A 27,392-nucleotide genomic window follows, 5' to 3' on the forward strand; every position below is an offset into this window, starting at 1 on the left:
CCTGACATTATAGTCATCGCTTTTACAGCCTTCTGCAAGGACAGCCAGCTCATACTTATTAAATGTTAAATTCACTGTTTATTAAATTAAATGTTTATTGTTATATGTTATGTTATCAAAAATCATGAATTACAAAATGTCTAAAGGTAGATTAATTCTAAGATCAGATAAAATATAGAACTATAAGAACTATATTCCTTTATTTAATCTGGATTAATTGCTGACCCTTGTGTAGTCTAACTATTATTTCTGTGCAGCATTTCGGTATTTACTCCTGTTCAAAGTGTATTCTCAAAACAACAAAAGAGCCTTGATTGTACTGTGTTTTTAAAATTTTGCAAACAAAGAGCAAGGCTTTTATTTCCAATACTCATTTCCTAGTTGCCTTATCTTCATTGCAAGTGGCCCCCTGACCTATCTGTTGGCCATATTGAAGTGAAACTGGTCTTCCTGGAAGTACAGGAAGGCCTGGGTGAGAACACCCAGCTTGTTCCTGTAAGCTTCACCCAGATGCCCTGCCGTGGGAGTGGGTGATGAGGCTCAAGTCCCGTCCGCACCTCTTGGCTGGCTTCTCTCGGCCTCCCAGCTGTGCCCCGGAGAGCAAAGGAGAAAACAATCTCGGACCGCGGTGAGAAGACATCTTTGTGACTGTGACCTTGACCACGTCAGCCAACAAAGAGTTTCATACGGTCTTCGAAAGAGTGTCTGCACCAGGACAGGAGTAGCACTGGTCTAACCTGTTCCTAGTTTTATTGGACACCAATGGCTTCAGTGAACTTGTAGAATAGATTTGCACATTCCCTTCTGAGCACCATTAGTGTAACAGTCTTGAAAAGACAAAGAACATTTGAACTATTCCCATAAGAACATGAATGCGGTAATGACTGTTTTCAAACTCAAAAGGGAAAGACAAGCAGAGCTGTGAGATTATTATTAAGATGGGTCGAACGGCCTTCTCTTGTTTGAAATCTTTTTCTTTTTTATTAAAAACACAGCAGTGCCTAAGATCATTTTCCATGACCTCATGCACAAGCTGTGCTGATCCACCAGAAGGTATTTTACAGTGAATATATTTTACTCTGGTAGCTTTTAGTCATAAATGGATTTTAAAACAAAAGTTCGGGAGGAGGTCGAGTCCTAACCTCACCCACTGCCGCCTGCTGTCATAGAAAAATCCTGCTTCTCGCTCACTCGTTTTTATTTTATGATTTCAACACTTTCACCCTTAACTCATTAAAGGTGTGTGCATCTTATCTGTACTTAGACATGCTTGTCCAGGGTAGAAATCATCGGTGTCTATGGTGGTAGATAAGATACGGGCAAAACAGACAATATTTTATGAGACAGCCAGTTGCTGGTAGAAATGACATTTAAAGAATCTGGTTATCTCCCTGCATTTTGTTTACCTGAAAGAAAAGAATCTTCCCTGAAGGTAAAACCATTCACAGGTGGGATGCTTTGTCTTTGGCAGGACCTGTTTTTTTCCCCAAAAAAATGTCTCCTGAGCCTCAGTCTAAAGAGTGACATTTGTCTTCATGCTGGTACTTTAGAAACAAATTTGATCTGCTCCAACTGCATGGCATTGTCAGACAAAGACATTTTCACATACTTTATTATTTTCCAAAAAAAGTAACACCACTGGCATCACACCACTTAAAAAACACTGCCTCGTTGGCGGTCAGCTGTAGGCAACAGTGTTCAACAGCAATTTCGTTTGTGGAGTGCTCAAATGTACATTAGTGTTCTAGTACAATAAATAATACACATGTGGGCGTTCGGATGCAATTCACAACCAAGCAACAAACTGCTGGAAGCGTACAGGAATGACAGCGGTGGATTGCAGAAAATATAGACAAGCGACACAAGGGCTGATTGTGGACTGTGTGTAAACAGTGTATCCAAGCTAACTCTGAATACTCAGCGTGCTTCCCCAGATTTTACTGTCAAATGAAAACTGAGGGCACTGGAATTAAAAACTGAAAAGAGTAAAAGAAACAGGAAGATCTGCACTACGAGGATCTGACAGCAAGCGCTCCTCCGCCCTTCAGCCTGTGCTGTGTTGCCCTCCTCTTCCTCGTCACTCCGCGGTGGTGCCGTTGATGTCCAGTCGGGCGACCAGCTCCGACACCAGGCCCTGCAGGGTCTCCGACCTCATTCTGCTCACTCCCAGCACTTTGCCATGGTCCACACTCTCCGTGTCCTCGTAGTCCTTCGTCACCCTGTTGGTGATCAGGGAGAGCCCGAGCACCTTCAGTCCGCAGTGGCTGGCGCTCACCACTTCCGGCGCTGTGCTCATGCCTGCTCGGGGGAGACAGGGCCCTGGTTACACGTCTGTCATCTGTACCTGCAGACCCCTGCCTGCTCCCAGAGAGAGACAGCCAGGCAATTGTTACTCAGAGTAAGCCGTGCGTCTTCCTGGAGACAACCTTGTGTACAGAAAGCTCGGGCGGTGAGTCTCGTAGTCTACCCTTCTACTCAACAGCGGGTTCCTGAATCGCCACAGGCATCCTCTCGACTTTCGGGAGATCTCTCTTGACGCTATGGCAGTCGGGGCCAAACATATAATCAGCACCCTCTCGTAACCACTGTAACTATACCGGGAGCGGCGCCGGTCCCCAGGAAGAGCCCGCCTCTTACCCACGGCGTCTGCCCCCAGCTTGTGCAGTAGGCGCGCCTCGGCTATGGTCTCGAAGTTGGGGCCCCCCACCATGCAGTACACCCCTTCCTGCACGAACTGCGAGTAGCCCCGGCTCTTGCAGATGTCCAGAGCCATCCTGCGCAGGGCCTTGTCGTAGGCCCCCGACATGGGGGGAAACCTTGGGCCAAACCTGGACACGGGGGGGAATTTGGAAATGGCAGAGTTTCAGAGACTGAGATAGTCAAGGTGAAACACCACGAGGAAATGGAAAGGAACAGAGGGGGCCTAGCTCATTAGCTCACGACATGCAAAATAAAAGCATTCCTGGTGTTTTCCGACTGGGTCTAAAAATTGAGGGGGCCGCTTTTGACAGACATTGACATCTTCGCCTTTGATCTGCTTGTATCTTTATGCCACTGCCACTCTTTGTCCTGTTCTGCAATAAATGCATCAGTTAGGTTTTGTCTGCAGTTCACACTCCAGTGCAATACAGAAAGGGTTTTCACTCTGAAGAGTCACATCTCTAAACCCCACAGGACTGCACAGCTTTCCTTGGTTAGACACCTCCCTGCGTAACTGCCTGTGCACACAGAGGTTCTGACGTAAATGACTGAAGATAACGTAATTGATGTTCATTGTATTTTCCAAAATAAAAACAAAGTAATTTCCTGTTCATTTGCTTTAATGGAAATTAAAGCTAATGTGTATTGTCACATACAACAATATTGTAAGATGTAGGCGTGCTCACACTCAGTAGTGTAAGCTCCTCACTAGCTGAAAAATGCTTATGAAACCTCTGATGTAAATTCTTCTTATTTAAAAATCAATAACCTCACTGCCAGGCTCGAAAAACAAAACCATTTTTCCGTCTTTATTAATCTTATGGAATATTTAATTCCATAATATTAAATATGGAATTGCAGGTTCCCCTCCGTTTTCACAGCTCCATATGGAATCGGCTCGCGTTTTACCAGCGGACAGGAGAAAACGAGAATCTGCAGACATGCTCCTCTGCCAGAGCCAGTCTTCCAACAGACTGGAGAAGACCCCCAGCCCCCGCGGGGAACGTTGGCACCAGCTGGAGGAGTGATGCTGGACTTGGCGCAAGCCGGCAGCGCACTGCAGCGCCAACATAAAAGTGAAGGCAGTGAGCCCCCGGCACCCTGAAGATGCCCACCCTGTCCTAACTGCTTTCTGCCATTTATCCAACAGTGTAATTAACAGAGGTTCGAGGGGGGGGGGGAGGCCAGATTCTCGTCCCACACCTCCTCTCCCCTTCAGGTAAATACTCCCTGCCTGCCCACAGCTCCATTCACATCTTGTCTAACTCTCCAGCTGCACCCTGGCTGCTGACTCCCTGGCTCATTCCTTGTAATTTGTCATCTACAGCAAGCCCTGTGATTTGTCAACTAAAACCTTTAAAAACCAGATTTTTCAGCCACCGATATTTGAAAGTTTCCTCATATTAACTGGGAAACTGCAGCCCATCGGGATCGTCCTAATTTGCACTGAAACTGCCGATCAACCACTGACAGTGAGGAGCTGCTCTCTGTCTGATCGTCGGCAGGAGCCGAGAGACAACGGATCTGTGCTGATGTGACTGAAACAGTGAAGGTAATATTAGTAATTAACAAAACTTAAAATTGAATATGACAAATAGCAACCATGTTTGTTCCTAATGACTGTTTTGAAGGCAGATGCCTTGGTGAGGGTAAGAAAAGCAGTTTTACTAAACTTTTTATTTCCAGGATGTCTGATTTTCCTGGAGCCTGCTAGCCACATGTCTTAACATTTGATGCTGTTTTCCTGGGCAAACACATGTATCCAGCACAGCTTTCGTTTAGACCGCAAGGTCTTTTCCTGGAGCGACCCGGGTGACGTACAACAGCTATGGCTCACCTGGGATCTGAATCCACAACCTCTCAGTTATGACTCCAAAACCCTGAACTGCTGCCCGGGTCTTACATCACAAACCAAGGAGCGAAAGAGTACTGACTTCTCATCGTTGGGTCCGATGAGCGGGTTCAGCCCGGCGAGGCCAGGCACGTTGATGTGGTCTTTGATGATCATGATGTCGCCCGTCTTGTAGCTGTTAGCCAGGGAGCCCGCGGCGTTGGTGACGATCAGGGTCTCCACGCCCAACAGCTTGAACACGCGGACTGGGAAGGTCACCTGGCACACACAAGGGGTCGATCAACGAGCACTGGAGCTGCAGCTTCCTGTAGACTTGCCTGCTCTTAACACTGGTTATGTAAAGACATCACAATGAGCGCACTGACACCGTGTTTCCCTCTGGCACTTGGCAAGCTAGGGTCCAGTCAGTGCGATCAAGCGGATTTGCTTTATTTCTTATTCAACATTTGGAAAAGGAGTCATCCACAATCGGCCCACATTGTATTAGAAATAGGCCGTTGTGGCTGAGGCACACTTGGCTGGACCAAGGACTTCACTCAGCATCAGTGGCACTCAGCACGATCCCCTTGTGTCAGATCCAAGCATGCCACATCACGTCTGGATAGAGATTGTGAGCAAGTACAATCTGAGTCCGACTCCTTTCGGTTCAGGCAGTTACAGGTACACGTGTCCTGTCCTCTTCCAGCCTCTGCTAAAGCACCACCATAAACCAGATTGCCAGCTGGGGCTCCACAAAACTAGTCCTGCTCCAAGGGGCTGCAGGTTTTCAGAGACGATTTGCTGGACTTTGCTGCCCAGAGGCACCATCAAAAACACGTCATTCCATCCATCCAGTTTCCAAATGCTTTATCCAATACAGGATTGCTGGGGAGCCGGAGTCTATCCCAGCAACCAACAGATGCAAGGAGGGATACATCTTGGATGGGACGCCAGTCCCTCATGTGGCAAGCACGGACACAGATGCACCCACACCAGGGCCAGTCTTCCCAGAAACCAATTAACCAACCCGTATGTTTTTGAACTGGGGGAGGAAAACAGCACTCAGAGGAAACCCATGGGAAACAGGGAGAACATGCAAACCCCACACAGACAGCACACCAGGAACTGAACTCCCCAGTGCCTGTAGGCAGGTGATGCCAAACCTCTGAGCCACTCTACCGCTGCTAAAACATCTCTCCCTCTGGACGCAGGCTCAGTCAGATACACCTTCCACATTCTGATGTAACTCCGTAGCAGTCAGAATGCAGAAGATGTTATTATTATAATTAGACTTTATTTTATATAGCGCCTTTAAAAGTGGCTTCTCAAAGCGCTTTACAGAATGACAACAACAAAAAAATACACAACACACGCACAACAGGAATACACAATGAGAGGAAACAGTAGAGGGGGGTACTGAATAGGGGGGATATCACAGAACCAGTTAAGAAAAGGCTCTTCTATCTTTGGGGATAGAGTTCCAGAGCTTTGGGGCGCAGCAGGAGAAGGCCCTGTCACCCACAGAGGGTAGACGGGCTTGGGGGTCAGACAGGAGAATAGGGTTCGAGGAGCGGAGGTTGCGAGGTGGGGAGCAGGGCGATAGTAGCTCAGACAGGTGCTGAGGTGCCAAGCCATGCAGAAGTCTGAGAAGACAGACGACCGGTCACCTTGCCGAGCGAATGTCCTTCGTACATGTGGAAGCGTCCTTGCATGCACACACAGGCCTTCCCTCCCAGCTCGCCGAAAACCAGCCTCCCGGCGTGTCCCTGCACTGCCCAACGACACGCACACAGTCACAGCGCAGTCATTCACAGTGAAGTGAGCAGCCCCTCCGAAGCTCCCTCCTCCCGGTGAGAGTCCCCACCTCGGCGGACCGTAACAAGATCCACGCGCAGGAGAGAAAAAAGCAACGTGTGGACAGACTCGCCGTGGTACAGGTACGCACGAAATGCCTCTGGGACGCACAGTACGAATCTCCCCCGTGGGGAACTCTGCCGAGGTCCCGGCCCGGCCTTACCTGTGCTCTGGGGGAAATGTGGAATGTCGGCGTAGCTGAAGGAGTCCTGGCTCTTGAGCGCGTCGGCCAGCGCCCCCAGCCCCGAGCCACAGATGACGCCCACCTTGGGCCTGTGCGCCGTGTGGGACAGGAGCCACTCTGCAGTCTGCAGGTATTCATCGTGACTGGAAAGACAGAGCGCCCGGGGAAGGGGAGTGCGCATCAGTAGCCTGGTTCCCCTGAGCTCTATTCGTTTCTTTTGATATTTAACCTTATATTTTCTGAGCAAACCTATCACTTATATATGCAAGACATTCACCAAGTTATCAGGAAAGCGACACCTATTACAATATGTGTCATACTTCTCCCTGGTCCTTAACTCTAGCACAGGTGTTGTTGTTTTTTCAGTTTCCTAAACTCTATGTCTCTCAGTAGCTAAAGATCACCTTTGTCATAACCTTAAAAGCAATAACGCCACCTGAATATGAGCCATTCAGGAACAGAGGCTTCTGCATGTGCTCATCATTTACAACTGAGAGCACTGGAGGGACTTCATGACACAGAGGGTTGTGGGAGGGTGGAACAAGCTCCCCAGCCATGTGGTGGAAGTCAACATCATAGAATCAATTAACTACTAACGAACGAGCGAGATGGACTTAATGATCTCCCCTCGTTTGTCCCCGTACTCATGCTCTCTCTACAATACTTCACTGCTCCCCCACACTGTCTCATGTCCATTCTTTCGAGGAGAAACGCACTCATTTGCTTTGTTGAATACTGTATCCCCCAGGTAAATATTATAAAAGTAAAATTATAAAAGGTGACATTGCTGTCTTATTGATAATCGAGATGAGTTTCGGCTTCAGCCCTGGAAAATGAAAGTTTAACTGTGACACAATGCAAGCAGTAAAAAAAGTGTATTTATAAGCCTTATATAACTCTGACAAGCCATGGCAAATTCATTTTAACAGCTCGGCTGTACTGTATCTGTTCGCTACTTACCAAACAATAATAAAAAGTTTAGATTACGGATGTTAATCTCTCATTTTGCCCTATGCCTCTTTCTTCATAAACACAAAACAAAGTTATTAACATGAAGGAGCACAATCGCTCCTGTCACTGATGGTTAGATTTCATGATAGCCAAGAATCCTGCTGAAAAAAGGCATGAATTACCTGATTTGTTCCTTAGTGTGCATTTCAAAGAGTGAATAGCTGCCCCTTTTCCTGATCCTGGCTTCTGAAGACGATGCTATGCTTTCTTCAATTGTTTTGAATGCTTCTGTGGACCACAAGGAGGAGAGAGGTTGGGTTCCCACAGGGGGGGTCGTTGTGTGAGGAGTGAGAGAGCAGGGATCGGATCGGTATAAATAGAGCCCCTTCCTGTCCTCTGACTCACACCCCCCCCTGTGATTGGCCACTGCCTCTGACATGTTCCACAGCTCAAAAAGCCAGCTCATACCAGCCATGCTCACTCATTTCATTAATTCAATTTGAGATTTTATTATTTTTTTTAAATGACTAGTTGTAGTAGAGTCTTTCCCTCCTCCTTCTTTCTTTTTACAAGCCGCAGTTCGGATGCTGCATGAACTGTGGCATTAACTTTAACTAAGTTTCCCAGAATGTTGTCAAGGTCCCGGAAATGGTCAGGGTGTGACCCCTCATCAGGTCAGGCTCATTATGAGCATCAGTCTGCATCACAGAAAACCCTTTGCAGAGCCCTCGTGTCCCTGGAATCCCTTCTCCAGCATCCAGTGCTAAAGACCAAACCCCAGCTGTCCTCGTATGTGGTTTACAGGGTACCAGAGGGTGCTGGGTTCCCAGCATGTTCAGCCAGTACCAGCAATGGAGGCTGAGTGCTCCGGCCCAGGTGTTGGACTATAAACGAGAGGCCATTCAGCCCATGTGGTAGCTGACTGATCGGAGGATCTTGTCCAGTCATTTCCTGAAAGACACCAGGGTATGGCCTTTAATAACATGAATGTAACGGACAAATGGAGTTTACAACAGAAACGCAGGAGGAAGGTTAGGTCCCAGTCTCTCGCACTTCTACTTGCCTACATATATTAGTCCCACAATGCACTTCTCTCGTACACTTCCTGCCACCCCATCTACACCCCTGCAGCAGCTCCCTGGCTCATTCCTCGCAGCAGCCTCACTCCTCTGGCTGGGCTGCCAGTTGCCTCAGCCAGGCGAGCTACGCCAAGCCCACTCTGCCCATCTCGCCTCTCACTCTCGCGTGTATCAGGATCTAACCAAACTACTGACAAAACAATTTTAAACAAAGAAGATACAGAAACAATCTGCCAGCATTTGATTACTCCTGTTCGATGTCATAGTTGCAAACTAGAAATTCCGTAACTGCAGAGCAGTCAGCTTTGAACTCTGTACATCCTCTCAGTGGCCCCTGTTTCTGCCCAGTGGTGTCACCAGACTGTTGGCATGTGAGATACGTTACCCCTGCAGTCCTGCTGAAATCAGAAGCATGAGACCAGAGAAATTGGATTTGATACCTCTCAAGTAAAAACTAGGTTCCCTTTCAGATGCACAAAGAAGGCCTTGATGGGCTTATTAAATTAATTACTGATGCACATGAGCTAGGAATTTCATTTTCTCTTGAAGTCCTTTCCTCGTTCCGGAGTTAATAATAATATTATTTGCAAGATTTGTAATATGATGCGTGCAAATTGAGATTTCTTATTAATTGCCAAGACGATGAAAATGTTTGCCATTCCACATCTTTGCTTTTGAGACTTGCAAGCTGTGTTTGCGCTCCTGACCACAATTGCACTTGAGATATCACGCTTCTTGAAAGCATGTTTAATGTTTAATGTTGTGTTTTCAGACTTTCATAAATGCTGCTGTACGATGCTTTGCATTTGTTTGCCTTAAATGTCATTTCATCAGTGTCTGTCAAGTCCATGAAATGGGCTAGCCCACACGTGTTTGTGTCACCCAGAAGATAGACTATAGGATTGAGATTAACTCCATTCACAACAGAAATAATTAATTGATATATTCAACACATCTTAAAGACGCCCCAGAGAACCTGATGTTTTGTGAATATGATCATAGGAAAGGTACTCCGGTGGATAATGTCTTACTGACAATAAGCAAAAAAAACAGACTCTGTCCAGATAGCTACAAATTATATATAAATATGTAGAACATGAAGGAAAAGTACAAAAATGGTCAAGCTCTAAAATGTACTAGATGTTCATTTTATAATACTAGAGGAAACTCTTTCAAACAGGTCTGTAAATCTTTCACAGGACCATCTGGTGTTTTTCATAGACTGCAGAAGAACCGTTTACTCAGTATGTTTTGTCTTTCTGGCTGACAGGACAGTAAAGCAGTCTTTCTGCAAATGGAAAAAAATATTTACGGAACTAAACCTTGAACTGGACCTGTAGATATAAATGTTTGGTCGTTCCTGCAGAGGAAGGTAGCTGTTGAGAGGTGGGAGTGCAGACGTTTGGCACAGCTGTGTTTTCCTGGGTGAAGGTGAAGACAGAGAAGAGTACTGGCCGATACCCTGTGATATTCCAGGAATCTCCAGGGCTCCTGTGAAGTCTGGAGGAAGGGACAGTGAGTGCAACACGATGGCCTGAATTAGTCTCCTTGTGAAAATATTTTTTTTTGTTGGAATCTGCAACAGATGAGATTCATGTGACAGCTGTTCTCCTGCAGGTTTGACATGCTTGCTTTCAGGCAGCAGTGCACCATGAATATTACATGATTAAATCAGTGGTTTTATTTTTTCCTTGTAAGTCACTGGGCAGCCTTGAACCTTCCTCCTAGGCGGGGGAAGTTACCCGAGAAGCCATGAAATGTGTGATAAAAACTGAGGTCTTGAGTCCATCAAGATTACAGTCTGAGTTGCTCATTTAACCTTCCACTCCTGAACCACCACATCGACTGACTGCAAGCCTGAAAGACTTCCTCGACAACAGGGCTTTGTAAATGTCCAGCCTGTAGGGTTGCTACGTTCACTTTTACTCCCATAACAGGTTGTGAGCTACAGTTTTCTGAGAAGCAGGATCTGTCGTGCAAACTGCTTCTGCTCTGAAGCTGTTTGGCCACTTCAGCTCCAAACTCTACAGCCTAGTACTGAGACAACACCTCACGCCTGAAGAAGGCTCCCCAGCCGAAACGCTGTTTCTTCTCCTTTCAGCATGAAATCAATCTTGACCTGTCCCTTCTCAGACTGCGCACGGCAACACAGCTCCCTACTCGAATGTCTACAGTATCCGTGGTGTGTGATGAGGACCCTGTGCCTGCAACCACCTGTCTCTGGTACCAGAACTCCACCCCTGTCGGTCAGTGAAACCCAAGTCAATGAGAACTTCATCCTTTGTACTGTGCTGCAAAGTGGAAATGCCTTGAGCGATTTAATATTAATATTGAATTGAAAAATGACTTAACTTTTTCCATGAATTCAAATATTTCTGAGAACAGTTTTTTTATACGCAGTTTCTACATAGTATACATCTCAGCTCGGGAGGTGTCATGCAGGCCTGAGAGCACTGTGGATGGATGATATCAAATCGGCTTTAGAGAAATCTTCTTCCTGCAAGAGCTGTGTGCGCCATCTAGGGAACATGTATAGAAATGGCGTCGCCATGACCAGGACCAGGACTGAGGAATCCTCTTCGCCATGAAACCTCTTTTTTGTAACCACCCCCCCAAGTCAAACGTAAACCCACCCCGAAAGATGTCATTATCAGACGCAATAGAGCCACTCAAAGCAGAAGCGCAGGTGAACAGGTCCACCACAGACTGTTCCAGAAAACAAATCCACTAGCTGAGCAATACTTACTTACCACTGAGCGAAAGAGCAGACTGTGCACACCTCTGCTCTTCAGAACCCCCCCCCCCCCCCCAGGGGCTCCCCAGATTCCGGTGTTGGAGCCACTGGCCCAACAGGAATGGTGCTGTTCTGGTGCTGCTGCCTCACCCCCTCCGTTGTCCTGGGTTCCATTTCAGCCCTGCTCTTCTGTCTGTGAGGAGTCTGCACGTTCCCGTGTTTTGTTTCCACGTCCTCCGGTTTCCTCCCACCTCCCCCAGACTCGGGTTTGATCGGCTGCTTTAGTGTTAGTACCGACCCTCTTGGGGGAGGTGGCTGGTGTCCCTAACTTTGCCCCCAAGTGGGGTGGCTTCTGGGCAGCTCTCTCCCCGGGGGCCAGCTCTGATTAGGGAGGGCGACACAGGCAGGACGGACCTTCGGAGCAGAGTGAGAGCTGGCCTGTGAAAGAGGCTGCACAAGCCTTTCGCCATTAACACCATTACTGCCTTTTAAAACCTTTCCCTCTCTCTCTAGTGCGACTCATTGGGAGAAATTTTGCCTGCGAAGCAATTAACTCGAAGATTAAACGTCCCCCGATTTCATTAGGCTCAGGCGCATCTTAAATACTATCCTTAACGAAAGATTTATGAGACGTTATTACAAATATTACAAATTAAGCTACATCTATCTTCTTCATTTATTAAAAGTTCTTCTTTTTCTGCTAATGAATAAGTCGGCCTCAGGGCCATATGGATAAGGCCTAGATGAGATATGACTTGGATTCTATAACCGGCTCAAGCAAGCAGAGGGGTCAACAGTGTCTACACCACAGCTTTTTTTACTCTGGAGCGCAAAAATCTTTTTACTCATCTGGTGAGTTTCACAGACACACATGCAGGGTTAAACAGGAGTACTGTATAAGGAGCACTGTGAGCCTAATTGCATATTTGCACAACAGTGGACAAATACATGAGTTAACACGTAACGTAGCACTGCATGGTACAGTGCAATGATGGTGCATGTGACCCAGGACAATCTGCTATAGGAACGATTCCAGTACAATTAAGCCAAAAGGAAAACCTCTAATGAAGCAACAGGAAGAAATTACAAGCAGAAGAGACCTGAGGGTCTCTGCTCTGCTGATGCCCCCCTCACCCAGGTTATTTTTAGCAGCTTAAAGGGTGACATTGCTGGTGCAACAGGGCCTGATGGGTATTGTGCTTGCACTCCAGGTGACATCATCACCCCGCAGTGAGAAATCCAGCTGAACGATTCCTGGGGGGTGGGGCAGGGGACCGATAACTCGTCTGAAATATTGCAGGTCTTAAAATGCAGTCACTGGTGAAGCAGAAGGAGCTGTATAGATCAGCATGTATATACAGGAAGTACAACACGACTCCTTGCTTTTCACAGCATGGAGATACAGGCACAACAAATCTAAATAAAAAAAAAAACAATTTAATCATTTAAATTTAAACAGAAAGAAACAAAAGAAATCAGGCAATAAGCAAAAAAAATCAGCTTTAAGCACAGCAATATTTAAATCAGTCTGCAGAATGGGGCTGTACACTACTCCTCTTCAGAGCTGCCTCAGCAGTATAAAGGTGTTTGTGTGTCTGTCCTCTCTCCTCCCTGCGGGGCGTACGAAGGCACAGACAGCTCCCAGCCACACTCGACCCTGCCAGTGTAGGGGGAATCGTGCCCCTCGAGAGGCAGCCAGCTTCACAGGTGAACCAGCTGCAGGTCCAGGGCACCGACTGGGCCGAGCCGGACGGGAGACAGCCCAGGGAGCAGGAAGCCTGACACGGTACCCTGAATGTGATCTGATCTGTGACCACCTCCACCGCTGTCCTGAGACTGGTAGATTCCTGCTCTGACTGAGCAGGCGGGATGACAAAGGTACCAAACGCAGTGAAGCTGTGACTGTGCCTCAAGCGTACAAACAGATTTAAACATTGGGCTAATCTGAAGAAGAGCCTGTGGCCAACTTTACAATTAAACAGGCCTGTGGTCTGTAAAATATGTGTCAGTGGGACATACCTCCATTTCTAGCATTCTAGTTTGGTTGCCATTAATCTTTTCATCCCAGGCAACAGAGAATTTAATGTGTGATATGCGCAGTGTCCCTTAGTCTGCAGATTATGCCAGTTTAGCGTGCTACAGTTGTGGCCATCTGTACCCCACGTATGACGACAATACCAGCAGAGGGCTGTAGATGGCTCAGGTGAGCTTTCCTGTTTCCCCTCCTGCTCCCTACTATCACCATGTGCAGGTGCCCAGGCCTCCAGATTCCCGCTCTGATGCTGGATGCTGACCGTGGAGCAGGGAGCTGCCTCTGCAGGACCAGGGATTGATCCCGAGCTCAGGCATGAGGCTGTGCCCAGGCGCCCCCTCCCCAGGGATATCTCCATCTGGCACATCCAAAGATCAAACCCAGCTTTGATCTCGGCAAACGCAGCCAAGTTACACTGGGGGCATTTATCGCCAGGAAGGCGTCTCCGGCACTTCCAAGCGGATGCTGAATATTAAAAAAAAAACCCTGAGCATTATTCTCTCCCTCTTGCCTTTCCCCCTTTCCTTTCACGCACCCCCTGCCTGCACCCCATCTGCACCCTTGGAGCAGCTCCCTGGCTCATTCCTCGTGAGGAGAGGGTGGGGTCCGCGCAGGCAGGCTGCTGTTCCTTTGGCCTGGTGCGTTTACTTCAACACGTCGCATAAAAAGGATGGGAAAAGCAGAGCTCATACAAAGAATGAGGGCTTGTGTGCTATTAAAGTGAAAGTAGTCTACTTAACTTCTTACAACAGGAAAAAATCATCTGCCTAAAAAATCACCTTTTTTGCACAAGCAAACTGTAACAGAGCTGTACTTAATTTGAGGAATTCTGGAAATACAACCAAGTTACATCTTAGGAGATCTTACCCCCTGCTAATTAGTTTGTAAATAATATAGGTGGGGAGCTGCGTCAGCATGCGTAGGCTGCAAAGGAACAAGTAATAGGTTTATTCCATGCTGAAAAAAAAGAAGAAAGAGACCACAACGTTTCGGCTGTGGAGCCTTCTTCAGGTGTGGGCTGTGGAGCCTTCTTCATGCACACCTGAAGAAGACTCCACAGCCGAAACGTTGTGTTCTCTTTCTACTTTTTTTTTCAGCATGGAATAAACCTATTACTTGTACCTTTGTAAATAATATATATATATACAGTATATGCGATATAAAAATACACACAGATGAGGCTCTACATTTCATCAGTCATAAGTAAAGCCCAGTGTTCTCGTGTGCATGAAAATGATTGGTAAAAAGCATGTTGTAACTGTTTGTTGAGGACGTCCCTAAGCCTGGGGCTATAGTATGTTGCAGCATTAAGAAAGAGAGTAGTGTGCCTTTGCACCTTAATAGCAGTTATATTTATTTATGTCTAACTTTCTTGAGGAAATCTAGTGCAACTGTGAGTCCGTCTGTGCAGTTTTTTTGTTGAGAATACTCATTGTCTAGCCCATTGATAAAAAAAAATCTCCTTCTGCACTTACAGAAGTTTATTCTGCCCAACGAGACACCATCGCGCTGAGACAGGAGCCACTGTTTTGGCACGGTCTTCACAGCAGAGTTTTGGGAATGACCAGGCAATACCAGCCTGCGACATTCCTTGCAGCTGTAACTTCATGAGCCCTCTTTAAACTCTCAGACCCCCAGCGGGTCGCTGGCCTATCGGTTTAGCGGAATATCCGGTGACAAGAGGTGTTGAGTACAGACACTGCAGTGGTCCGGATTAAGGAGAGGGCTCTGAGCCTGTCTGCAGGCTCAGTGTGGAATGTGTACGCTAATCGTGCTGCGATTTTCCTGCACAATCTGTGCAGTTTCTGATCAGTTTAACTCATTCCTGTCTGCAGATGTTTGATCAAAATCCTCACTGGGCTAGGCATGGTCTGTGCTCCGCGTTATAATTTCAACCCAACCTAAAAGGAGGTAAATAACGCCCCTCCTGTCTCCTGGACAAACTGAGCGGTCGCCATTTGCCCCCCGAAGGAGTTAACTCTACTGCATTGCACATGTAAACTGTTATGATAGAATGAGGTTTCTGAGACGTGCCTTTTTAAAGATTGATTTGGTGTGTTGTGTAACAACTGTCTCTAAAAATGTCAGCGTGGATTATAGTGGTTTTGTTGAGATTCTGTGCCTGGGCTGGGTAATGGAACTCCCACTGGGACGCGGGCTCGGGCTGGAGGTCATGCTCGGATAATCACGCAGCGGGGGGCCGCACGCTGTCAGTCTGAGATATGGAGACATTTCTGTATTTATTCATGTGAATCTGTGGCCAGAGGGAGTAAATGCTCGTGTGGAAACAGGAGCTCTAATACGATGCAACGGGAAACGCACGCTTAACCCTTTGTAGGTCTCACAGCACGCAGGGGTGTGGTGTACGGGGTGGGGCAGCATTAGTGATTCTCCAGAAGCAGCAGTGAGAGACCTCTTGTGCTCTGTGCTGTAATAAAGGAGAGAGAGAGAGAGCAGCAGATGAGACTGGCAGCGCTGTTTCGCCCATTCTTGCTATGGAGAATAGGCCGCGGTCCAGCCTTCTTTGGGAAAGATCCATCCCCCAGAAAAGCTTGCCTGATCCTGTTAATCCCGTCTTTACTATTCAAGACACACGGGCTCCGTGATTCCGTTGTCCCTTTGTCAGCAAGGCTGGATTGCTCAGCCTCGGGAAGAGAGGGCGACGGGGATGCGCCTGCGCCTGGCCGAGGGTGGATTTTCAGCACCCCGCTGTCTCTCTTGGCGGGCGACGGTGTTGTCAAACCTCAGGAAGTGCTTTTCCATTTGCTTCGTCTTTTATACGCACCAAGCCTCCCAGACTCTTGCCCCCCTGGTGGCTGTGTGCAGTACTGCAGCAATACTAGGCACTGTTCTCTCCTTTGATACTGCAGCGCCTACAAAATCAGGTGCTCACCGGGAACACCCTTCCTCCAAAAATGGGACTCAAAGCCATTTGTGTCCCCCTTCTATCCTCCACCTCCACCAACGACGCCGTGGGGCTGCCTCTAACACCTCCTCCCCTCCCACCCACAGATGAGACCCCACAATTGGGAAGTGCTTCAAAAAATATTTAAAACTTTCCTGAAATATTTCTCATCCCTGGCCTAATTCCTTCTGGTGTTCAGTTTATTTGGAAGTTGCACGTGGTTTTGGAATCTGTGCCTGGTCATGGGAGCCTGTCATACAAAGATGTGTCTTCATCCGCACAGACGTTTCCCTACCCAAGCTGCTTCACAGGACTGTGATGAAATCAGCTCTCCCTTTCAGCCATGCAAACTGCTCTCGTGCCGTTGGCTGGACCAGAAGCTGTGGGTTCACAGGCAGGTTAGTCTGGAGGGTCCGCAGAGAGCCGTCCTACGCAGCCGGCAGGTCCTGAATGCTTAAGTCGGCGAGACGTACTTATAGGCAGCATTTATCGAGTTGGCTTCCGGAGATCAGAGGAAAGCGAGTAGGAGTGTGTTCCACCCATCTTCCGCGAGCTGTCTCGGAGCCCTGTCTGATCTGCGGGAGAGAGGGAGGCAGGAGGAGCTGTCAGACTGTCAGCTGTGGGTCCTGCCCACGGACCAGCTCTGCCACCAGGCGAGGAAATTCTCCGCAGGCTGCACGGTCTCTGTAGCCCCTTCAACTCTCTCTCTCTCTCTCTCCGTTCCCCTCTCTCTTTCCCTCGCTCCCTCTCCATCCTTTTTTCATGACACCCTGTAAGCGCAGCCCTGAACCTTTCTCGGTCGGTCTCTCTCGCTCTCCATTTCTCTCGCGCTGTGGCGTCCTTTGTGTGTTTCTGGAGTGAAGAAGATCAGGTGTGTATCACTGTGTAGATCACAGAGCTGTGCACCATGAGCGGCTCTGCCATGCGACTCTGGTAAAACCTATATCAGGGGTTTTTTTGTGCTGAGACAGCAAGGGGAAAAAATAAAGTATTTTTTCCATTAATGGAAATATCATACCTGGTCTCCATGCTGCTGTTGCCCTCCGGAACACAACTGCTACAGCTGTTCAGGCACATCAGGGTAGGCTCCTCCGTGCTGTTCCAGGAAGCAAGCAGTAGATGTCAGCAGATATTTATCTGTCAGCCATTAACCCCACAGCGGGCACCAGGAGCACTGACGGGCTGCCTCTCTACAACAGCGAAGACAAACGCCGTGCGATCACGTCAGACAGCACCGCGACAGGCCAGACCCTCTCCCAGCCCCTAATTCTGAGGCGACGAGCTGTACTGAAGCCCCCCCAGAATCCCAGCCCTCGAGAGCCACAGCCCAGCAGGTGTCCTGTGTCCCTCTGAATCATCAACAGCTCTGGACCTGTACAGAATTTCTGTTCCATCTAACGAGGCCTTGACGAACTCTAATCATGTGTAAATGTCTCCCCTGCTGGGCTGGGCCCCACGGACCAGGGAGTGAGGGTGCTCTGCTGTTATGGTTGCCTTGGCAAACCACCTCTGAAACTTGTCACTTTCCGGGCCTCCAACGCCCAGCTCTTCGCCATGGACTCCTTTCTATTTAAAAACCAAACAGAAGGAGAACAGTGCTTGTCTGCCGGGAATTCGAATCTATGTAATATCTTTAAAATCTACACGTGAATGAACGAATCTACGCAAGTTCGAATATTACCGAACCATCTTGCAGGCTCTATTAAAACGGGCACAGCAAAACTGAATATTACAACAGAAACACAAACTGTTCACAAACTTCCCAGTAGATCTAACACGCTGATGTCATTGCTTAAAAAAATACATAGAACCCTGATATTACCTTGGCTTTAATACAACAGGGGGACTTTTTACAATCTGTCTGTTAAGGCGATGGTCTTCATCTAACGAGGGTTCGCCTCTCCGGTAACAGATGTTTGACACTGTGATGAGCACTGTCCCCTGGACCAGAAAGACGCCCCGATACAGGGAGCCATCGGTTTGAAAACGGGGAAAATGCATCAGACTCAAACCCCTCCCCCAACGAACACTTATAGTTTTATTCCGTTTCTGCACCCTTACTCTCCATGCACACTGCGTATTTGACTGAAATATGAAATCGCAATTGATCCTGTGTAAGTGAATATGCACGGATTAATAATTTACGAGAGAAATGGGCGCATTATTCGGGGCTTTAATAATTAATTCATTTGAAGAGGCAGAGAATTTCACCAACAATGAGGAGAAAGATATCAGAATACGGGGCTTCTTCAAACAAACTGTAAAGGGTGTCTGAGATTTTGAATTTGCTCTGGAGACTGCAGCATTTCACGCTATTGCATGGCACTGCAATAATCAGTGTTATTGATCCAGGCCTTGGATAACCCTACAATATTCAATTCTTAACCTTAGGACGAGTAATATTGGATTGCACTGTTTTAAACATGCCTATATTTTTTTTAATCCAGGCTTACGGGTTTATGAATTTGAAAGTTCCGTTGTTTTTAATTTCTAGGCTAGAAAGAGAAAATAAAAAGCGCTGACATCCATGTTCTCTGCTGTGTAGCAGCACCTCCTGCTTGCTTTGTAAAAGCAAATCCTTTAAGGCCGTAGTCATGAAACTTTTAACATCCCTGCACATTAACACCTGGGGCAATTATTTTCTTATACTCACTTTAATCCGAATTGCCAACTGTGTGCGTGTTTTCGCGCCTCAGCTCACTGATGCTGACACACACCCCTCCAGCTCCTCCCCCTCCGAGATTCTTCACTCCTCTTTAAGCGTGAAACACAGCTCCGCACCGGAATGTGGAGGAACGTGTGACCAGCAGGGGTCACTGTGTCCCCGAGAGCAGACAGAGTTCTGACTGACTCATCGCTTGGGGGATCCTGGGTCCAGTCGGCTACTGACCCAACCCAGCTCGGACCTGCGATCACGGAGCCCAGCCTGTCCCGGGGTTAAAAGGCAGCACCTGCGCTTGCCACAAGAGAAAGCGGTACAGAAAAGTGGCACTGATCTTTCTGAACACTCACTGAAGAGTTAATAAAAGGCACTTAAACGTGAATAAAATGTGGAGCTCTCGTGTTTTAGTTTGACGAAACAAGGGGTAAAACACAAGGGGTTATGACTACAGCTCTTCCCATCAGCCTCTTCCCAGGAAAAGGCCAGTGAACAGCGATCCGGGAGGAGTATGCCCAGCACTTTGACCTTTGCCAGATGTGCATCTCCTCACTTTCCTGATGTAAACAGTCTTACAGCACAGCATGACTGTTACATTATCTGAACCGGCCTGCTCGGAGACAGGGGAGTCTACTGGAGTGGAAGACGAGAAGCTGGTGTGAGGGGGTCCCTCTCGTGCACAGCACCTCTGGAGCCCCACAGGCACGCCAGCTCCTGTCCACTGAAGCAGCCATGGACTCGACGCTCGTCTCTCTGTGGACACTGGTCTGCAGCCGGCTCCTTTTCACCCCGGAGACGAGACCTGTCCCGCACCCAGCAGGGCAGAGGCGCAGCTCAGGGCCAGCGAGCGCGACTCCCACATCCGCCACCAAGCTCCTGGCTCTCCTGCACGTCATGCAGGGACGTGAGCAATTGTTTTTACGCCCTTTCCGAGAGCCTTTGGTGAGCAAGGCATGGGAACTGTGCATCTGGCTTTTGGTTAGTATCCAGAGAAAAAAAAAATATTTCTGTGATAATCTTAATGTGTTGTGTGAGGACGAAGACATTGTTCTCAATTAATTTATCCAGGCCAGAATCTGATGTGCCAGAAGGGGGAAAAAACGTTAAGGTGTCTGTAGGCGGCAGAGCTGGGGGCTGGAGAGTGATTAGGGGTTCTTTCAACAGAAAACAAAATCCCACAAAGGGGATCTGGGCCACTGTTATCTGATAAAAGGCTAAGCCTGCATACTCATGCTGTGCAGGCCTTGCTGTCTGAAGCAAACTCACTCTTGTAGAAATAATGGAACAGGGGGGATGTCCTTCATTATTGAAATGAACCAGAGGGTTGACATTTCAGCGTTTTGTTGTCCAAATCCTCCCTTTAATACAGACCACGGACAGCAGAGCTGGCGGACAAATACTAGAGGATCAGCCCAGGCTAAGAGCGATGTAATGACTCCGAACAAGATGAAAGAAGGAACATGTTTTACAAACTGCCAGGTGTACGAAACGCCAAGCAGTCCTGTTCTTTTTCAGGCTTGGAAAATTAAATAGGCATCTGATCCGATCGGAGCAGACAAAACACCACACCGGAGCAAAAACCGAAACGGAGCCTGAAATTGCTCATTCCGAGTGCAAGACCAAGTCCAGGAACCAACTTTATGTCCTGTAAAAGCTCACAGTCAAAGTCATGGAAAGAGCTCTTGTTCTGCCAAAAGCTGCTGGCTGAAATCCCTTACAAGAACCAGCCTAGCTGATTATCAGCCCGAACTCACACAAGGCCCATCTGCCTGCTTACGTCTCTATAATTTCCATTCCAGAGCCAGTGCAGCTTATCCTGGTGTCCATGGCGTTGAGTAGATAAGAGACCATGTGATTCCCCTCCTGGATGGGATGCTGGTTACCCCCCAGCAATGCTGGTCCCCACTGATACAGCTGGGTGGACTGGAACAACGGGGGTAAAGAATCTCACTCAAGGCAGGACAGCAGTGCCTGGAGTGGGACTCGAACCCACAGCCCACCAGTTTTGAGATGTCATTGTCATTTATGCTGTGCACACGTGCTGCATCTTATCACGACGTCTGAAGGAACAGGAGCACTTTCAGTCAATCATGTAACGGTTTCTGCGTGGCTGTTGGCCGGAGCTACAGAAACGACGACAAAAAGACTTGATGGTGGGTAGTGATCTAATTCTAGTCATCGTTTCTCATTTCGTTTTGTAGCCTCACTCCCTGGCTCAACAGCAATAATAATTCCTGTTCGCTGTAACTCCAAAGTTCTCTTTCCATAAGGGGTAAAGAAAGATGGGGAATGGTACCAGGACGCCTAACTGCTGAGGTACTGAGGGTATCTCCAGCTGCCTGGTCCTCAGTCTTAGTCTGTCTGCCCCAGTTCCCAACTAAATCCCTTTGTAGGCCGAGGGGGAGGGTCTGGAGACGAGGAGATTCTGGGCTGGAGCCCAGCCATCTTGTTTCTGTCTCTTCTCCTATTTTCTGGCTGACTGACTCTCAGGGCTGCATCCTTCGGTTGCCAGCGCTTCCAAGACGCTCGCGAAATTCAAAATAGGCAACCGCGGCGCCATGGCAACAGCACCAGGGGAGGATGTGACAGTGGGAGAACTCCCAGTCCCCACATCTGTTTCATAACAGTGATTCATCCCACTGTATTTATAAACACACACACACATGTAAATCAGCCTCGTGCTCACAGTGATGACAAAACCACAAGAGTCTTTCAGGTAATGTTTCTGGTAAAGGGGGCCATTAGCTGATATTGTACACCTCACTTGCAGTTGTGCCAACGAAGCCACAAGAGGTGTGACCAGTGAGGCCTTCTTCATCACAGAAGCGCTGTGGTAGCTTGAACGCGTACACATGAAAGAAAAGAAAAAAGCTCAACTGCCTTTAAAAATAAAGACACCCTTTTGATGTAGAAGTGCCCCAGAGTCTCATAGTGTTCCATGAATATTTCATGTGAAGACGGCACTGTAATAGATTTAACTAACAATCATGTTTTTTTCCCCTTTCTTGAGGTTTCATGCTTGGTGTCCACACTCCGCCACACAATTACAAGAAGTTTCTTACAAGAAACACCTAAGAAAAGGTGTCTTTTGGACACAGGACCAGAGGTACTATTCTACATGAACCGTGTTTAAAGCAATAATTATTGCATTTATACCACAGATAAGATTAGAAACCTGCAGTTCCAGTGCACAGTGTTGTACAGTATTATTGGTAACAGTAGTGGCACTATACGATGTTTATACTAGTGTTTATTTTAAGGGGTGTCTCAAAAATGAGATACTCTTTCTGCATACCACTAAACATCTGTAAACTTTAAATAACCCTAAGAAAAATAACCGATGTGCAGCGGTGCTCTTTGTGTACAACATGACAGTTGCTGTTACATTACTGTTTTGGCTTTATAAGAGGGTTTCAAAGCCTTGGTGTCAGGGACTGGTCTTTTATGCATAACTCTGTGGTTGAAACCCCCTGACGCAGCATATCGATCACATGGCCTGTGTCTTTCACTGCCACTGGAATGGACATGCTCCTCCTTCAGGGAAGGTTACATTAGCCCTCCAGCCCCTCCAGCCCATTGGGTGGTTAGGAGCTAACGGATCTGGGGATCTCATCCCACTGTTTCCTGAAAGAAGCCAGGGTTCCGGGTGCAACAACACGGCAGACTAGCCTGTTCCATATGAACCCTTTGCATAAAGACGTGCTTCCTGTCTTCAGATGTAACTGCGCCTCCCTGCTGGCTGCCTTTCCAGTCCCTTTCTTCCTATTTTCAGAAACTCTACTGTTCGATGTACATTAACTTCACATTTCCACTCACGCATTTGTTTAGTTGGCCCCCTAAATCGCCTCCAAAATGTCTTTCAGAAAAGAGGAAGCAGACTTTTGCACAGGTACACAAACAGATGAGTCCCCTGCATGTCCGATTTGTATCCCAGACTCCTGGGCACTTGCTCGGTGTTTGTGGATCTTAGAAGGGGTGCGTTGTGAGTTTCAGTACTGCACCTTTTTTTATTTGTCCCCTACGAAGAAAAATACATGGAGTGCATGAGCAGAAACACCCATCTGAGAAAAACATGTTCTTCACAGATACCATGGAGTCCTGCTGTAATTACAGCAAGCTCAGAGTTTGCAATCCCCTCCTGGGCACTGCAGAGCAGGCAGGAAAAGAAAGTTTGCATGCCCTCCGAATGCCCTGTTAATGCCTTTTGCTAAAGTGCTTGAACTGCTGATAGGTACAGAAGAATGATTTAGGTGCGTCATCCATCCGCTGTCAGCTTGATTTGATTCAAATAAGTCACTGGGCTCTGGGATGCATTGGAAGTGGTAATTGAACGAGCAACTTCTGCAGAATGGGGAGTGTGCTCTTCAGGTCTTGAGGACATGAGGGCTTCTTACTGGTTTTCATGGCAGCTGGGGAGAAGCAGCGAGCAGTAGGGTGCCTGATCATGCTGAGATGCCTGAACCAGCCCCTGCCAAACACTCCTTTCTCTTTGTACATCATTCATAAGAGCCTGAATGTATTTTTTATTTCCCCTGATTCAGTATTACTACTGCCTTTGAGGACATGTTGTGCCCTACATAAAAATTACAACACAGGTTTATGTTTTCTGGTCAAATAACTGCACTCGGGGAAAGAATGAAAAAGTGCTGCATTTCTTTTATCACGTGTTCTAAGAAAGAAGCCACTTAGATCAGTGTACAATTTTCTTGTTTCTTTCTTCAGAGCATATACAGTATGCTGAGTTATAGAGTTCATTCTGGGATAATTAATCTGTGTTCCTCTCTCTGTATTTCTCCATTCTTCCTCTTACCTCCTCATCTTAGGTACTCAGGGCTATGATTACCATAGGAGTCATTTGGTCAAACCTTCACACTCATTACGTAAAAATGTTTTTTTTTTTGCTAAGTCACGTCTGAGCCGTGCCATTAGCTGACTGCCGCTATGATTGCCTTCAGTTTTCTGGGGACATGTGGGCTTGTCAGGGTGACCCCTGTGATAGTCTGCTTCATCTGTCCGCAGGTCGATGCTACCTGCGCTACAGAGACAGAGCAGCACGATGACGTACAACGCGGACCCTATCACCTCTTGTGCTGCATGAGAGTCACAGTGGTGATAAACAAGGGGGTAGAAAAACCTCCAGGTCCAAGCTTATAAATGCCAAGAGCGTACTGGGACAGAGCTTGTCCTGATCTCTACTGCATTAACCAAACCAAGAGCACATCTGATTGGGATGTGAGTCCATTTGAAGGGTTACCCCAGTAATACCGGTGCTTGTTTATACAGCTGCTTGCACTGGAACCCATTTCAAGCCTCAGGGTAAGGTATGATGTTAAAGAGTCCCTCAATCTTCCTATCCGAAGTCCAGAATTTTAGCTTTGGATAGGAGGATAGCTCCATGTGTCCACCAAGTGGTGACTATTGTGAGAGGGACCAGGGCATTGTTGAATGCTAAAACTGACAGAAATGGAAAAGAAGTTCTGTGATTTCCCAGTCAGGCTTGCTGGGCACAGTCCCCTGACTTTCCTTGCTGAACACAATCTACAGATAACATATAGTTTTCCATAGATCTGCCTGCCCCAATTCCGTAAACCTCTGCAGAGACTCGGGATACATCTATAGAAACCTTAAGGTAACCCCCAGGTGGTAGTTTGCCCTGTGCATGCTCTCCCTGACTTGAAAAGAGTCCAGGTCCAGCCTGAGGTCAAATGCCGCTGTGGAGGTCAGGGAATCATTCCTCTATCCCTCTACACTGAGAAACAAATACTGCGCCCGGAATTCCTTGAGGGAAAACTGGTGGGTAACTTACCCGTCCACCCAACCTACTATGGAGAAGACCACTGGCCCACATTTTCTCTACAGAGGCAAAGAATGGTCCCTGTATTTCTCATCATACCGCACAGTATCCCCACAGCCATGCTTCTGGTGAGATGCATTGTGCAAGAAAAAAGTATTTATACAGATCCGGCCATTCAAAATGCGAGGAGTACGCTGTGTCAAAACGCGGTGGGCTCGGTGCATCATACCGCATCATTCTGCAGCATACCGCATGCAAATTGAAATCTGATAATAGTATCCCGAAGCACCTTGTAAAACCGCCAGGTGGAGCTAATAAAGCTTAACATCTCATGTACAGCATTTGAGCTGTCGCCAGAAAATGCCCGGTTTTGAATCACTGTTGAGGGATAATCTTTTTGCAATTTAAAATTTAAGTTGTATACTCTTTAGATTTTTAATAATTTTAAACTGTGTATTACAGCATGTGAATCATTAAACAAGATTGCTCCGTTGGACAAAAGTACAAAACCTTCCACCTTCATCGTAAATATTTTATGCATCAAAGTCTGGTAACTTACATGGGTTCTGGTTTTAACATGCTTTTTCTAACATTATTAAGCTTATACTGTGTACTTCATAAAGAGTTATAATGTTTTATCCTTTTCTAGGAGAACATACTGTTCGTGGCTTCACAGGGCCGCCCATAGCTTCGCTCATTCATTTACACCCGGCTTGATAAAGGAAATCAAAACATCTGTTTACAATTTGCCCGGAGTCTTGCTGCGTTGTGCATTTCTAGATCGACTTAGATTTCCCCATTTTGTCCAATTTATATCTGCAACCTCAAGAGGTTTTACTGTGCACGAAAATACAAAACAGGCCTAAACTGGGCTGTAGGTCAACTTCCAAACCTGTTTGATTATTCCAGAGATGACATGGAAAGTCTTTGACATGTGGAACTTTGTCTGTAGCTCAGCCACGGGCTCCGTTTTAATTTGCTGCCATGATATCTGATACAGAATAAGGGGTTGCGCCGAGTCTTTAACAGGGCACACGGTGCTGCAAAGCTTCAATACTACAGAGGTCTAGTTTCCTAGATACCTCATAAATTATTCAGGCCACTTGAGCAGGCAGTCTGGAGCACTGTGCTCCAGCGCTGTGGGGTGTAAAATTTAGGAAGACTTTAGAGGATAAAGTGACTGAAGGAAGCAAACTCACATTTCCTTTCCTTGCTCATTAGAGGTAAGATGTCAATGTTGTTTTTTCTGGGGTGAATTATTAAAAGCATTATTTTCTTTTAAATTCTCAAGACTAAGTTTTTTTGCACCAGGTTTTCCAGCCTTGTACACAACGGCCGCTCCCCCCGATGAGGTACTGATGAGGATCTCATTAACGTTTCTCCTTCTTGATTAAATCATATGAACGCAAGCTATGTAAACATTTTGGTAGTTCCTTCATTAAATGATAATAAGATGTTTATAATCCCTTTCGAAAGTGTTGCCTGGAACTCATGCTGTGCTAAATAAACAACTCTGCTGCTTGGTCTGTGCGTTTTCACAAGCTGCCTTGTCCTCTGTCGTTGCCGAACCAGAACTGTGCATCTTGAAGACACGTGGACCATATTTTCACATCACAGGCAGGAGCGCCGCTGACCGGCTGAAAATCATCGATTGCTGTAGGAAGACTATCGTGGCATAGAACTAGTGTTGCAATGAATATGGCTTCATTTTAAATTCTCCTGATGCTCAATGACAGGAAAAGGAACTATGGGAAGATATGCAATGTGGTTTGCTTTTTTTCCAGAAATTTGGAATAAGTAATCATTTAGTCGGAATCAGCTGGAATCACCAGTTGTTTTACTAGTGTAACTTCCTCCATGGCACTGCGAGGACTGACTACGCTTTCCTCCCACGTTTGTGCATGGAAAAGCCGTCCAGCATTGCACACACTGTGAATTCCACCGTGCCTGTAAGAGACCGAACATCAGCTCAAGCCCAGGAAGTCCCTGGGGGTCATCGTTTGATGACATGACAAGGATATCCTCTGCTTACGGCTGTGGGAGGCAGAAACAAACCCACAAAGCCTGAAACTCTGTCTTTTTCAAGACGTTTTGGTTTTTGCAAATTAGTGCTGTCCCAAGCCCCAGCTGTTTCTCATTCTCTTAGCTAAGCTTGGAGTTAGGTACCTCATGCACCAAAAACTACTCGTTTTTTTTACAAAATGCCCTTTAACACAAAACCTCTTTTCTCCCATCCTGAAACATCCTCACCATCTCCCATTAGCACAGGCTAAGCTTTGGTATAAGGCAGCAAAGACCTATGTAGTCTAACAGTAGATTTCTGAACGGAAAGGTCAAAAAGACACAAAAAAGACTGCTTGATTAATTGTGGTGGCACAGGAGCAGAAACAGAGGACAGGTTCTGATAATAATGCCCTGAGGATTTAACACAGAGCTCTAAGTGTTGTCAGGGGATAAGGCTGGTCACCTGGGTCTTATCTTGAGCGGAGGCCCCAAGCAGCACAGTTAGGAAGCTGACCTGTCGCGGCAGTCCATTAATCCAATTAGGGGAGAGTTTTCAGGGTTTGTGCCTGGCAATAGCTGTTAGGAAGAAATGCAGACAGGGCTTTTACTGATGCACCTGTGCATGACCCAGCGAGGGAGGGAAGGAGACTGACCGATCACAGCAT

General features: G+C 47.1%; 1 protein-coding gene across 1 annotated transcript; it reads right to left on the minus strand.

Moving 5' to 3' along the window:
* Positions 1-1,596: 1,596 nt before the first annotated feature.
* Positions 1,597-8,654, minus strand: pnp4a (purine nucleoside phosphorylase 4a). Its single transcript, XM_088608061.1, has 6 exons — positions 7,703-8,654; positions 6,549-6,712; positions 6,199-6,302; positions 4,635-4,810; positions 2,638-2,828; positions 1,597-2,298 (listed from the first exon to the last, which is right to left on the minus strand). The coding sequence occupies exons 1-6, from the start codon at positions 7,993-7,995 to the stop codon at positions 2,078-2,080; spliced, it is 1,149 nt and encodes a 382-aa protein (XP_088464187.1). The 5' UTR covers positions 7,996-8,654; the 3' UTR covers positions 1,597-2,077.
* Positions 8,655-27,392: the final 18,738 nt, after the last annotated feature.

Source organism: Lepisosteus platostomus, chromosome 15 (genome assembly GCF_059453375.1).
Source record: "Lepisosteus platostomus isolate fLepPlt1 chromosome 15, fLepPlt1.hap1, whole genome shotgun sequence".
Classification (NCBI taxonomy): Eukaryota; Metazoa; Chordata; class Actinopteri; order Semionotiformes; family Lepisosteidae; genus Lepisosteus; species Lepisosteus platostomus.

What these genes read in the sequence shown, in the direction of transcription:
- pnp4a (XM_088608061.1), bottom strand. Translation starts at nt 7,995, where the DNA reads ATGGCTGGTATGAGCTGGCTTTTTGAGCTGTGGAACATGTCAGAGGCA. An exon ending in ATCGGACCCAACGATGAGAA is followed by an intron (nt 2,829 to 4,634) that starts GTCAGTACTCTT and finishes CCCCGTGTCCAG; the next exon opens with GTTTGGCCCAAGGTTTCCCC. An exon ending in GCTGGGGGCAGACGCCGTGG is followed by an intron (nt 2,299 to 2,637) that starts GTAAGAGGCGGG and finishes TCCCCCGAGCAG; the next exon opens with GCATGAGCACAGCGCCGGAA.